The 13,771-nt window shown below is 46.1% G+C and overlaps 1 protein-coding gene across 1 annotated transcript in view; it reads right to left on the bottom strand.

Moving 5' to 3' along the window:
- The window catches only part of JARID2 (jumonji and AT-rich interaction domain containing 2), a 310,435-nt gene that overhangs the window by 47,420 nt on the left and 249,244 nt on the right, over positions 1 to 13,771 (bottom strand). Inside the window, exon 6 of the mRNA XM_059724397.1 lies at positions 3,001 to 3,227. Within this exon, the coding sequence (XP_059580380.1) occupies positions 3,001 to 3,227 (227 nt within the window). The remainder of the gene's footprint in view (positions 1 to 3,000; positions 3,228 to 13,771) is intronic.

Here is a 13,771-nt window from a genome sequence, read left to right as displayed (position 1 = left end):
AGCCTCTGAGTCAGCCAAGGCTGGGCCCAAGCTCAGGCTCGCCCTTCGCCCCTGCTATCTAGAAGTAAGTGGGGCTGTGGGGCAGGTCTGGGGAAGATGGTTGGGGGCTGAGAGAGTGGGGGGTGCTGCCGTTCCCAAGCGGCACACCACAGCCAGGAGCAGGGCCAGGGGGTGAGGGCAGGGGTGTCCCTGTGCAGGGGGCTTTGCAGGCAAGCGATGTGGGGCACAGTGTGGTGCCCGTCATGCGCAGGCCACACACATGCCACCCAGCCGGCTGCCCAGGGAGAGGGAGTGGCCACTCTGAGGGCCACCCCCTGGCCCTGCTCCTGGGAGTGGACACAGGGGCACGCTCCCCACTCTTCTTGATCTATCCCCACAGCACCTTCCCTTTCCCCTGCCCTGCCCCACTCCTTCCCCCCACACACACTTACCTACTGGGGTGGGTGTCAGTGTGTGCCTCTGTGCCTGTGTGTCTGTAGGTCTTGGAGGGCTGTTGTAAGGGGCATCAGGAGGGCTGTTGAGGCTGTGGGGGGGAATGCGGGGCACCAGCAGCACTGGGAGGCGGGGGGGGTGCCATGGGGGACCTTTAATTTTTATCACAAATTTTGGGTTTTTAATCACAGAATTTGCAATTTTTAAATCAGAGAAAACCAGGATCCCTGGTGATCACAATAGTTGTTTTGAAGTCTTATGCAAGCATATTGTGAGATATACTGCCATATCCCTATGTTGTATATTTACATATCATAAATTAAATGAGAGTCAAACATGTGATGCTACTGGCAGGCTGCATCTTAAAACAACTGGTTGAAGAAGTGAAGAGGTCTGAAGACTAGGCCTGTGCGAAGTGGCTAGTATTCGCTTCAGATTCGGATTCAGCCCATTCGAGGGATAGTGATTCAATTCAGTGATTTGAATCACTGTCCTGAATCAATTTAGCCAAATCCGATTTGGAGATTCGGCCGCCACTGAATCGGCCAAATCTCCTAATCAAACAGGTCACACCCCCCACCCACTTTCCCAGCCCCATCAATGGCTGCCCCAACTGGCCCCAGCGTCCCAGCTCAAAAAAAAAAAAAAAAAAGCCCTGCATTCACCGGCTCCTGCTAGGCAGGGGTGCGATTCCCGCTGCCATGAGCCCCAGAAGCCCTGACAGCTGCTGCAGCAACCAGTGAGTGAGGGGTTTTTTTTTGTTTTGTTTGGGTTTTTTTTTTTGTTTTTTTTTTTAAGAGCTGGGACCCTGGGGCCAGGCAGGGCAGCCACTGACGGGACAGAGAGCAAATGGGGGATAGACTCATGGCAGAGCCCCCCCATGCAGCATGGGGCAGTGGGGGGCAGCGGAGATTGCCCCTGCACCTGGCAGGAGCTGGAGGGCTTCCCCCCCCCCCCCCCGGGGGCCGGGCAGGGCTCAGAGGGTGCTCAGGGGGGCTGGGGGAGCAGGCAGGGGATGGGGCCTGATGGGGGTTCCCCGCCATGGTCCCTTCCCCCCCTCCAGACCCCCTCGCTGTCCTCTACTTACCGGCACGGAATCTGGGTCCAGCTCCCTGCGGTGGTGAGTCGGAACTGCCCGAATCTCTCTGAACTTTTTCCGAATCAATTTGGAGAGCTTCGACTCTATTTGGACCTTTCTATTGGTCTCCTGATTCGATTTGGATTCAAAGAATTGGGCTGAATTGAATCAGCACTTGAAGCTTCGCACAGCCCTAGTGAAGACTAATGTGGCAGACGCTCAGATATAGGGATATAGGTAAAGGGTGGGCAACCATATGAAAAGCCAGAGTAAAGGACACAAAAGGAGACAGGTATTCAGTCAACAACTGGATGGGGAAGAAAGGAAAAGCGAAGGGCAGGAGGCAGACATACTGTAGAGGCCCTTAAAACAAGAATGGAAGAGCTTGAATTCGATTCAGGAAATGGTAGGGAATGCCTGGAGGAATTTCTAGAAGGGCTGAATAGTGTTGGAGCAATGGATGCAGCAAGTATTTATTTTTGGTGTTGGATACTGTGCTTTTGCCTTAGTCTCCTTTCAAGTTCTACAGGCCCGGTTTAGCCAATGCCATTTAAGACCTTGAGGGCTGTGCAAGTCCAAGACCATACAAGGGACAAACCTGTCCAAAAGAAAAATCTGGATATGCCACACAATCCACAGCTAATAGTGAATTTCACCTTAGAGGTAGCTTATTATAGAATCATCTATAAAAGCGAAGCAGAAACTAAGCCAGAAGAGAAGTATGACAGAGCTCTGCAATGGGAACAAGATACCACCAGGGCTCACAGGACCTCCTCACAGGCTAATAGGAGTAGGGTCATTATGTTGGAGAGAATTTGTGGAAACAAGCTTCATGTTCTTTTTTCTTTTTCTTGTAGTGTGGGAAGGAGTTGGAGTCAGAACCTGTGCATTCAAAATCTAGTCCAGGTGCAAGATTAAGCAGGACTGAAGCTGCTGTGAGTATGGGTAAGCCAAAATGCAGGAACAGGTAGTGTTTGTGTGTGGCATGGTGAAATAGAGGCCCATATTCACATGAAGCGTGTGGGAAGATAATGTTCCCGGAGCTGGAAATAATTTCTTTTAGACTCCAGAGTCTGTTCTGGCCACAAATAATACAGCCCACATAGGGGTAATGCAAGCTTCGCTAAAATTAAAACAGAACCTGAAAGGAGCCACTGTAGGCAAAAGCTGTTTGTTCTGTGTTTAGCCAACCTTGGCAATATCAGCAGGGCTCCCAGCAAGGGTGCCAATCATACAGATTAAATAGTTATGAATGCAATATCCTATAGTATATATACACACTAGTCTAACAAAGCCATTGTTATAAAGGGGTACCAAACCCATGTCCTGTTTCTCTTCCGTCTCCCCTCCACACTGATAATCAAATCCCTGCTTTCTTCTTACCATACTTTAAGGATTCTGAAGTTCCCTCGGTGTGGGGTGGTGAAAAGGTGCTAGCACCTTATAAGTACACGTTTCCCATGTGTCCACAGTAGGACAGTATTCGTTACCTGTTTCCTTAAGTCCTGAGCCGATCTATGAAGAGTGTGGTTGTTAGCAGTAAGCCCTTTCGTAGAGGAGCCAGTGTTTGTAGCAGGGTAGTGATTAGCAGCAGCCTGTTCTTTACGGCTCTCAGCCTTATGTTCGCTGTTCCTCTCCTTCCCTGGTGTGGCCTCTTTGCTTTTGTGTTTATGAGCAGGTTCTTTCTCCTTCGATGATTTGCTGGATCCATTGAAAACTGGGAAGGGAGAAGGGAAAGGACAGGAGACAGGGTTGGGGGCAAGAAGACAAAGTATATAAGAAACCACGGCCTTAATTTAAAAAGTAAAGAAGTAGAACTCCCACCTCCAAGAAAAATAAACTGTTGTGAGCATTAGCTGTCATAGGTGCCTTAGTACATATAATCAAAGTAAATATATCAATGGAATATTAGAGGGACTGTTTATAAAAAACAGGTTTTTTGAAATGAGATACCAGCTTCAATATCAAATAGATGGAATTCAATACTGGGTGGGGGAGATAAAAAAGAAGAAAAGGTACTAAACAAAAGAAAAATAATTCATAATTATGCACAGACTATCTGCAAGACATAAGGCCCAGCTCTGCATTTAGCTGAGAACCCCAAATCCTTACTGCAGTTATGAGAGAACTTAAAAGCAATGATTGTAAGCAGAAGTCCTGTGTCATGATCAAAATTAGCTAAATGTACACAAGTCTATCCCAGCAACTCCCAATCCATTTTCCCCACTGATTTCATCTAAGAATAACAACTGCTCTTCTCTTGCCAAGCAGCATGGAAAAAGAAGAGAACAAAATCAAAACAGATTTTTCTCTTTTCCTAATTGCATCCCCCATCAAACAGTCCTTCGTACTACCTCTCTCTCAATGCTACACTTGGCAAAACAGTCTTTAGAGTACATCATGCAACATCTAGTCCCATCACTGCCTCCCTCCCTCCATTCATTCTTTCCTTATGGAAAATATCCCATTAATTTGTTTTGTACCACAGCCCCTTTTTGCCACAAAAGGTCTGGGAAAGTTCATCATAATGAATACTCTCTTGTACAGCCACAAATATCTGCAAGTTGTAGATTGATTATGTGTATGTTATTTCATATACATGCGTACATACCATACAAAAACACAACGTGATAACTGTTTGAAACTTGCTTAAGCAAGTTAAATAAAATGCTGTCTAAAATGGAAACTGAACTACATTATCAGCTCCTCAGGAAACCTAATGCACATTTACAATACTTTCCTTTATAAGTTTCAAATCTATCCTCCATGGAGACCCCAGCAGTGGGGGCGCCGTGACAGCGCAGGACCAGGATTTCCATGGAAACCAGCCCCAACAGTGGCTGGGCAGAGAGCTGCTCCAGGGCCGGGATCTTGCAGGTGACAGCATGGTCCAGAGCCAGGGCAGAGCTGCTATCCACTGCCTGCACACCCTTGCCCAGGGCATCCTGGCAGCTGCTCACAGCTCTGGACCATGCTGTCACCGCTGCAAGATCCCAGCCCCAGAGCAGCTCCCCACCCAGCTGCATCCCCTGCCAGAGCTAATCGGGCTGGTCTTCATGGAAAACCTGGCTCCACACAGTCACAGCCCCACGGCTGCTGGGATCTCCATGGAAACTGGCCACAGCAAAGCAGGCAGGGGCTGCTGGGAAATGGAGTCTGCAATGGGCTTGATCTGGCCCACGGCCCAGACTTTGCCCACCCCTGGGCTCGGGTCACATGGGCCCTGGTGAGCCGTGTGTCTGTGCACCCACACAGTCACAAGCTGCAGTGTTTTGGGACTGCCTGTGCAAGCACATGGTGCAGCCGATGGTCCCTGTCGATAATGCAGCCCTGGCTGCTTAGACGTTGGACAGGTGTGATCTATACACTACTCTGTTACTTTAAAAATATATACATTTTTTTAAAATCACCCTGGACAGAGGAAGTGTTTTTTCTACACTTCTCTGTTTCCCCCCTAAAACCATCTGATGAACATAGCTGTCACTGTGATCATTTCTCCAGCTGTGCTGTGGTGGTAAAATCTGTGGAGATGATAAACAAGTCTGCAGTTACCTGGATCTTCCATCACCTCCTACCAGCTAGATCTCCCATTTCCTGATGTACAAAGTAAATTAAAGCTACTATTATGCCACAAACTATTGAAAGGATCCCATGCAGCTAAAATAATTAGGTTGGCGATCGCAAGAGACGAGGTGAAATCCTGTCCTCTAAATTAACAGGAGTTCTGGCTCTGCCTTTAAATGAGACCAGGACCCCACCCCTGCCTCAGTTTCTCAATACAGCTGAAAGGGATGATAACACTTCTCTATCACTTGGAGGTTTTGAGTTTATCCTTCTTTGCAAAGAGCGTTTGGCTCAGACGGAAACAATACAAAACCTGGTTAACAATAAGCACAATGGGTTTTTTCCCCAAAGACACTGGTTTATTTTGAATAAGAGATAACACACACAAATAATGAATTTCAATTGTGTTAATGTGTACTTTGTAACGGCAGGAAAGTGATATTTTTTCAATGGGGAAAAAAACATAGTCACTGGATAAGCAGTTCTGCATGCACAGAAACGTTAAGTCAGAGAGATTAGTTTTCTGTAGCCAGTTGCCACTTTATAGCTGCAAATTACTAAAACAGAAAACATAGCCAAAAAGTCAAATTGGGTGCTTTTTATGGCTTTAAAAAAAAAAAGAGAGAACAAGAGACAAGGTATATTTTGTACGCAACAGCTCATTAATTTTAAGTGTCGTGGGAACCCTGCCAGTTTTACCCTTCTGAGTAATTATCTTTTGTCTTAATTTGTAAGATTCTTGAAAGGGGGAGAGGGAAAAATGGGTAAGAGAAAAAAATATTCACTCACGCAGGAAAAGCTGAAACCCTGAAAAACACAATAGAAAAAAACTGAAAGACAGAAAGAAAGGAAACTAGATGCAAAGTACTCCTAGTCAGACGGTCCTTAATTAAAACAATAATTGGTATCGGCTTCTTTAAAGATCCTTCTTCACTTCTTTAAATAATGCTTAGGGTTGGTATATCCTCTTCCATAAAACAGTGCCATAATAATGTGCTCAGATATGCCTCAAGTTGTTAGGTTTTATCACCACAGTGAACTAAGCATTCACAATAATCCTTGATCCTGATTCTGGTTTCAGTGAAAATAAGAAGTAAATGCATTTAAATCCATGCAGTTACACACCAGTAAACCACCATCAGTGAAATAAGATTCAGGCCTGAAGTGGTAATAAGGGCCAATGCATGGAATGATAAAGTTTCACCAGGAATAAAATGTTACCAAAGAGTCACCAGCCATAGGAAAGATGCATCAAAGAAAACTCCAGGAAATAGTCCTCGGATTAAACCTGATTTAAAACAAAACTACTAAATTCTGCAGTGGGTTCACGTGCAGCAAGTTCCATTCCCCTTTTTGCTTACCAGCATTTCACAATTTAAACTGGCTCTGCTTTGAAACCCTAGGGAAGCAAAGATGTTGCACCAGAGGGTTCTCTAGAACAACCATCTCTTTCTATAGAGATTGAATGATGCAGTTACAGAGCCTGGTCTCCCAGAGATTCTTTTGCCTGCACACTAGCCAAATTTTTGCTAGCAGTTATAAAGGTTTGTTCCCAATGGAAGGAGCAGGCAGAAAAGGGTTTCAGCCTCAAAGTCATTTTTGAAAAGCACAATTAAAGACAAATAAAACTTCTGGAGTCTTAAATAGCTGCGCTTTCCTGTGCTGATGTAAGCATATGGTTCTGTGTTTCTAACAGTGGCATCCATTATGGCTATGTGAAAGGGGACTTACACTCAAGCAGAAATAAAGGCCTGACTAAGCTAATCATCAAGGCATATACAACTTCATGCCAATAGCATCCTGCAAAGGTAAGCCAGCCTTCCCTTCCTCTCACCCACATCCCCCCCATGCCTTCAGTGGCAGGGCCGGACACAGACATGGGTGAACCAGGCGGCCACCCAGGACCCGGATAAAAATTATCATCATCTTCATCATCTCTGGTGAAGGGGTGGCGATACTAAAAGTTTACCTGTGGTCACCAGGAGTCTAGGTACAGTGTATACCCTCACACAGTCAATGAGCTCACTATATCTCTGCTTCAGACAAGATGATTACAAACCAGTTCAACTATCTGTGAACATTTTATGCTCTGGACACGCTCCAAACCCTGGGGTTTTAATATTCTAACAACTAATGGTGTGCGAGACAAAGGAAGCACAGCTTCCTGCTCTAGGCTAGCAGTTGTGACCAAATATGCAAAGACAACTAAACCCTTCACTCCAGACCTGTCTACACAGGTCTCAGTCACGGCTACAGCTGCACCAGTGCAGACTCTCAGCATAAGCACAGTTCACAGAGGAACAGCCTGATCGGTGCGAGGACAATTCACCCTGGTTCTATTCTCTTGCATCAGGGAAAATATATTCTGACCAGAGGTAGCCACAGATTGGTTCTGATATACAGGCTTTTGGACACCTGCCATGAACAAATGCTACTGTCTGGTGTAAGCTGTGCAAAAATCAGATGTGTGAAGTTTCTAGCCTTTGAAGTTGCTGCACTTGTAGCTAAGGCCTGAGTTGTGCTCATTACTACAAGTAAAACAAAGTTTTCTAAAGAATTTGCTACTTTGCTTGGCTCTAAAAATCTCCTGTTTTTTCAGCAATACAAATCAATGCACACCCTACAGATTTACTAAACCATAGATCTAGCTGTTTTATAACATGTATGGGGGGGGTTACAGCTGAAACATTTCTAAGACTCAGCTGATTTACTAGTCATTTTTGCTCTACAGCTGGCTCCACGCATGAAACTTTCCCTACCAACACACCTTGGGTTTATGCTGGTCCCATGCTAGATTTGAATTGGGGATACTGAGTGAGTGTACTGGGATGCCTACGTGTGGAAGGCACTTTTCTATTCAATGCATTGGCATTTGGAAAGGGGTATGCCTAAGTGACAAAGAATGTGTGACAGCCTGTGCTGTGTAATACAATAAAGGCAATGAATTGATAACATTGCTCTAAATAAATAAATAAAAGCAGAAAACCTAGGACAACAGTGGGGGGAAAAAGGTAAAGTTCCGTTTTTAAGAAGAAAAGGGATCCTTGCTGTCCCATGGGTATAAGCACAGGGGAACCCAAATTCAGAGGACAGAACCCGTAATCAAAGAACACCCACCTGCTTTAGGTTGCCAAACGCCAACAGAACGACGCTGAGAAGAAAAACCTGCACAGTTCATTAGCTGCGCACATATACAGCTGAAGCCAGCAGGTGACGTTGGAGACGTACGCTGGCCAGCTGATTCAAAAGCGGGCTTCAGCAGGGAGATGAGGAGAGCGGGAGAGGCAGCAGAGGCTGCAGGGGCCAGCGAGCCGACAGAAGTCCCAAACCAGAAGAGACGATCCCGGCAACAGCAGCAGCAGCAGCTGCTCACAGCCTGCACGCCAGTTGCAGGCATCAAAGCGCGGGAGAAGACTCCGTCCCGAAGCAAGCGACGGAGACTGTGGAAGGCAAGGCAGTTTCACACTCTGGGCTCCACATGGGATGGTAGAAGGGGAACTGACCGGGAGAGTAGCAGAAGGAACTCTCACCAGAGGCAAAGAGGGGAGTAGTGTCAGGGGATGCAGCCAGGCACAGGCTACAGAGCAGGGAGAGAAGACGGACCGTTCCCCTTGATCTCCCTCTTTCCTACCAGTCCTCCCTTTTGTTGTATCTTATTTTCTTTTGTTATGTCTTCTCAAGTACAGCACAGAGTTGCCTTGCGTTTCTGTTTCTTTTTTATTCATTGCGCACCATGGGCGAGAGCTTTGAGCTGGGAGGTCCAGGAGACATAACGGGCCACAAGGGCCACTCAAGGGAAGTAATCAGTAACCAGCACCGAACCTGAGACACGAATCCACGGAGTAGGCAAACATCTGATGAACCCAAGAGTACTTCATTAAGGCGGAAATATGACCTGGTACTCGAGAGAGTTAAGACCATCAAGATCAGAGGGCAAGCCGCAGTGACATCAGGTGATCCGTCATAGGCTGGCGTATGGAAGGAGTGTAGGGGAGGTGAAGCCCCACAAATATCTGTTGGGAGGAACATCTGACCTTGAGGCACCTCCAACAGGAGACCCCACCACTTAAGTTACATCCAAGGTCATGGCAGGTGAGTTCTGGGGTACTCCCTGGGGTGATCGAGGCCCCTACCAGAGGTTACACACCACAGAAGCCTCCCTGTGTCTATCACCAGGCGCCCGCGCCAAGGCAGCGCGCAAACAGATTTTCAAAGCGAGACAGGCACACTATGCTGAACACACACCAGATATTCAGATGTAAACCTCATGTCATTATACAGCAATGTGTTTGGGAAGAGATGCAATATTAAATCAACTATCTGGCATTAAGTATGCATTACGATACAAAGACATTCTTAGTCTGGCACCGATCCACTTTTAAGTCGTGAAAACATGTGTGGCTTTCAAAGAGGCTGGCTTTCAAAGAGGCTTTCAGGACCTAAACCATTTTAAATGGTACTTCCCTCCTGCGGGGACTAAAACAGTGAGATATTCCCACAGAAATAAAATATTTTAATATTTTCAACTGTTTGGAGTTAGGTGCCAGTTACATAAAGAGTTGTATAAAATAACCTTTGCAGAGAAGTACTATTTCGTAAGCTTATAAATGCTACCTCTCTAGACCAGAGGGTTGTGTAGATGGATTTGTACAGAGAAATGGCACAGGGCATCATCAGATGCTAAAACAAATAAATGAGAAACACTGTTATGCAGGTGTGTCTCCTGTGCTATCCCAACTCCAGCTAAGTTATAGGTGTACAAGTCCCTGGCAGGATTTCTTGATCTACTCTAGCAGACACAGACTAGCTCAAGAAAACTTGCCAGGTACTTATACTCCTATAACTTAGACTAAGTACAGATGTTCAGAAAGCCCAAGGCAGAATCAATCAAACTTACACAGATTTCTTTAAGTGGTGTAGGGTTAGTTCCAGAGCGAACCAAACACACGTTCGCCCTTTGATGAGGGGGCACACAGGCTGCCTGCACTGGCCAAGGCCAGCTGGTTGGGGGTGATCCCCCATGCCTCCCAGCACGGGACTGCCAGGATGCCAGAGGTTGCGGAGTGCAGCCCAGCATCTGATCCACCCCTGATTAACTGCCGGGCACTGGTAAGCATGCCTCCTCCCACTGCCAGCATCTGTCAACTGCAGGCAGGCAGCAGAGGCAACTGTGCTTGCCTGTCCACTGCAAGTGAGCCCACTCTCTGGAGCTGCACCTGCTCATGGGGGCATGCAAGTCCCTGGGTGTGCTTCTACACCCCACGAGTGGGCGCAGACCCAGGAAGCCTGACCGAGATGCAGGGCATGCCATTCTCAGGCACTGTGCTCACTCTGCTTTGTGAGCCTGAGGGTGGGGCCAGCTGGGCACTTGACTGGAGCAGCTGAGCACAGACAGAGGCTAGTGCACCTCCCTGCAAGGCAAGTGGTGGAGGGGGTGTAAAGGCACCTGGTATGCCAGCAGACAGCAACCTAACATGATTCAATAGTGGATCTGGTACAGAAGTTTGATGCAGTGGACTAACTTAACACAAATAAGTTTGAATACACATCAATCCAAGACTATCTTAGGCCAGGTTCTGCCATTTTAGATTATGTGCCTCAAATGTCTGTACGGTTACAGGCTTGGTTCAATTTCTGATCGCTTACTCTGGATTATGTGCAATATCTGTACCTAACCTTAGCTGGATTTGGGATGGGGTAGGAAGGGTATCTGCACAAAAAAAAGTGTGACATCCAGTAGATTGCAAGGGAAATTTCTTGCAGCCAACAAGCACATAGCCTAAAACTGCATAAACAAGTATGTGGTTAGGGGAGTGGATGGGACAGTACAGCTGTAAAATATATCTTTATTTTGAAAAAAGAGTAAAGCTAAAATGCAGAGCTATCTTATTCCAACACATATCTTACTACTCTCACTTACTGGCCATGTAATGCCACAGCCTATGCATCACAAATCTTTCACTCAGCTTTTAACCTATTTTATAACAGTTTCAGTCTCCCCATACTTCTTTTCACAGGTCACTCACCTCAGCTACTAAAAAATGTCAGCCCCCAAATGTGGCCTGCTTAATTTGCATATCAAAACAAAATTACTGCAGAAATGGTCATTTCTGTGTTGCTTTTTTTTCCAGAAAAACTAAGTGCAGCAATTACTGGTTCCACAATTTTTCAATAAAAGGCTGTGAAATCATGCAAATAATTGCCAATACATTTGCTAGACTAGTACTGCGCCTCCCAAATGCTGTCATATCACACTGTAGCAAGAAACAGCAGATATTTTTCTTGTGGTGTGAAGTCCAACACACAGTCGCATAACTAGGAGTGGAAAATCGTCAGGCACAAATTTAGAGGGAGCATAGGCAGCAGCAGCTCAGCAACATCCCCCACGCCCTCCACCCCTGGCTCCCCTGCCCAGGGAGTCAGAAATGCTAGTTACATCTGTGCCAATAGAGCGTAAGCCTCTTGAGCGCATACACCCAGATATAAATTCAATTAAACCTAAAACTAAAAGAGGAAATGTGCATACAGCTGCACACTCAGGATTCTCATACAAATACTCAGGAATGCTGACATCTACAAGTGTTGCAACTTACAGCACAACAGGTTCAAAAATACACTGAACAATACACTGAAATGACGAATAAGTGTGTCCCAGTCTTCTGCACTTGAACAGTGTACTGCGTCGGTTCTGAAACATGCTAAATTTCCCTTTGCAAATTGGGAACTAAAACATTCTACGTTTCACCTCCTCAACAGAAAGAACTGTACTAAACACAGCACAGTATTTCCAATGATGTTTCTCCCTTTACCTAAGACTCATGTTAGAACATAAATATATTTGCTAGATCTGGTTTTTAGATCCCTTCAAAGGAAGCTGCAAGCACACATCCATGGCAGACCAAAGCCGTTGTTGTCTTTGAAAATGTTTGCCAAACCATGTTCTAGAGAGATAATATTTCAGAGCGTGGGACTGCAGCCATTTCAAATACAGTTAGACCCCAGCGTGCACTGAGCAAACTAGTATTCTCCTTCGCAGAGAAGAGCTGCATGTAAGGACTGCTGTAGTTCACAGATTTTGCTTAGGAATAGAGAAAACTCAACTGTCTAGCTTAGAAAACTGGTATGCACTGAAAGTAAAACAGATCTTAGGTGAAGTAGTTCCACAAACAAATGACTCTCTTCCTTGTCTGAAATCTTTTTATTACTGATGCCAGACATAACAAATCATAAAGTCTTTGTGTTGAAAGTAGTTAGGCTAAATAAACACAGATAGTTTTTACAGTCAGGTAATTTAGGTGGTTTTCTTTGCAACAGTCCTCCATTGAGAGCTTTCCAGTCCTCAGCGTCCGCCTTTCAGGCAGCCAGCCCATGCCACCCCCTGGATTAATCACTCTCCAATAAGGTCTGCCCATGTTACTCCCCCACCTCTACTCTTAAATGATGGTTTTGCCTTCAGGAGCCCGACATAGTAACAGCAAATGGTGACAAAGAAGGTGCTTCTTCTAAACAAACCATGATTTATTTTGCCAAAAGGTATGTAAAACTCATAGAAATGGACTGAAGGCAGAGAGACTCTTACCTATATTTGAGATTCCCGGCAGGTGTCTGGCTAAGTGTGAATTAGCCCAGGTGCTCCCCTATTTTACTGGGGAATCAAGTTACAGTTTGCTGCAGACCAGGTGGTGACTCTCCCTTCCCCATCTTCCGGGCCTATTTTTTAACAGGCCAGTCTTTTCATGTCCTCTTTTTCACCTTGCCCATCTGTCCAGTCATAAGATTTGAGGCTGAGGACTTTCATTTTCATGTAAATGTGGCTGTTGTGTTTGAAGGGCTGTTCCTTACTTAGGTGGTTGCTTTACTTTTCCTGCCTATTCTGTTTTAACTGTATGCATTCAGGCCAGTGACTCTTAATCAGGGTCCTGCGAGATCCTTGTAAAACAGCTGTAGTGCCTGGCCCCCATGCAAAGAGGTAGGCACACTGCTTGTTCCCTCCCCACCCCACCAGCCCCAGAGTCCAGGAAACAAGGGGCACCCACAGCTGCCCCCTCTCACCCCATCACAGCCCCTACACTGGCTGCTCTGAGCAGTGCACTGTCACAGGTGGGCACATGTGGAGTGGGAGCAGTTTTCTTCAGACGGACTTGTCCACCCACTCACATCTTCCCAAGGCCAGTGGCTCTGGACTCTGGTATGCAATTCCCTGGAGCAGCTGCCTCAGGAGCAGGGGCTATGCTTGCCCAGTCAGCTACAGACCAAGAAACGAGAAGGGGCTTACCCTCCCTCCTCCCAGATGTCATGTGTTCTGATGCCCACCTCTGTGCCCCTCCAATACCCTCAGTGCCCTCCTCCCCATGTATGCTGTCAGGCACATTGTGCCTGCAGCTTGGGTGCCCCTTGGCTCTGGGCTGGAGTTCAGGGGCAACTGCCCTACAATAATCAGTTCCTGGTCCCTAGTGATTACCTGAACCCACGTGCAGGGCATCCAGGTGCCATGCTGGGAGCAAATTTACGAAGGCCCAGGCAGAGACAGATAGGCTGTCTCCTTGGGGAGCTTGAATACTTATATTACGTTTTATAATCTATTATAATATAACAATATAATGAATAAGTAGCATATTAAGAATATGACTACAATGCTTATATTACAGTATCCATAGTATATTTATATTAATTTAAATTAAGTACTGCTAAATTCTG

This window comes from Alligator mississippiensis, chromosome 3 (assembly GCF_030867095.1).
Source record: "Alligator mississippiensis isolate rAllMis1 chromosome 3, rAllMis1, whole genome shotgun sequence".
In the NCBI taxonomy this organism is placed as follows: Eukaryota; Metazoa; Chordata; order Crocodylia; family Alligatoridae; genus Alligator; species Alligator mississippiensis.
The sequence above is the reverse complement of the archived record's forward strand: the minus strand, read 5'-3'. Positions and strand labels throughout refer to the sequence as shown.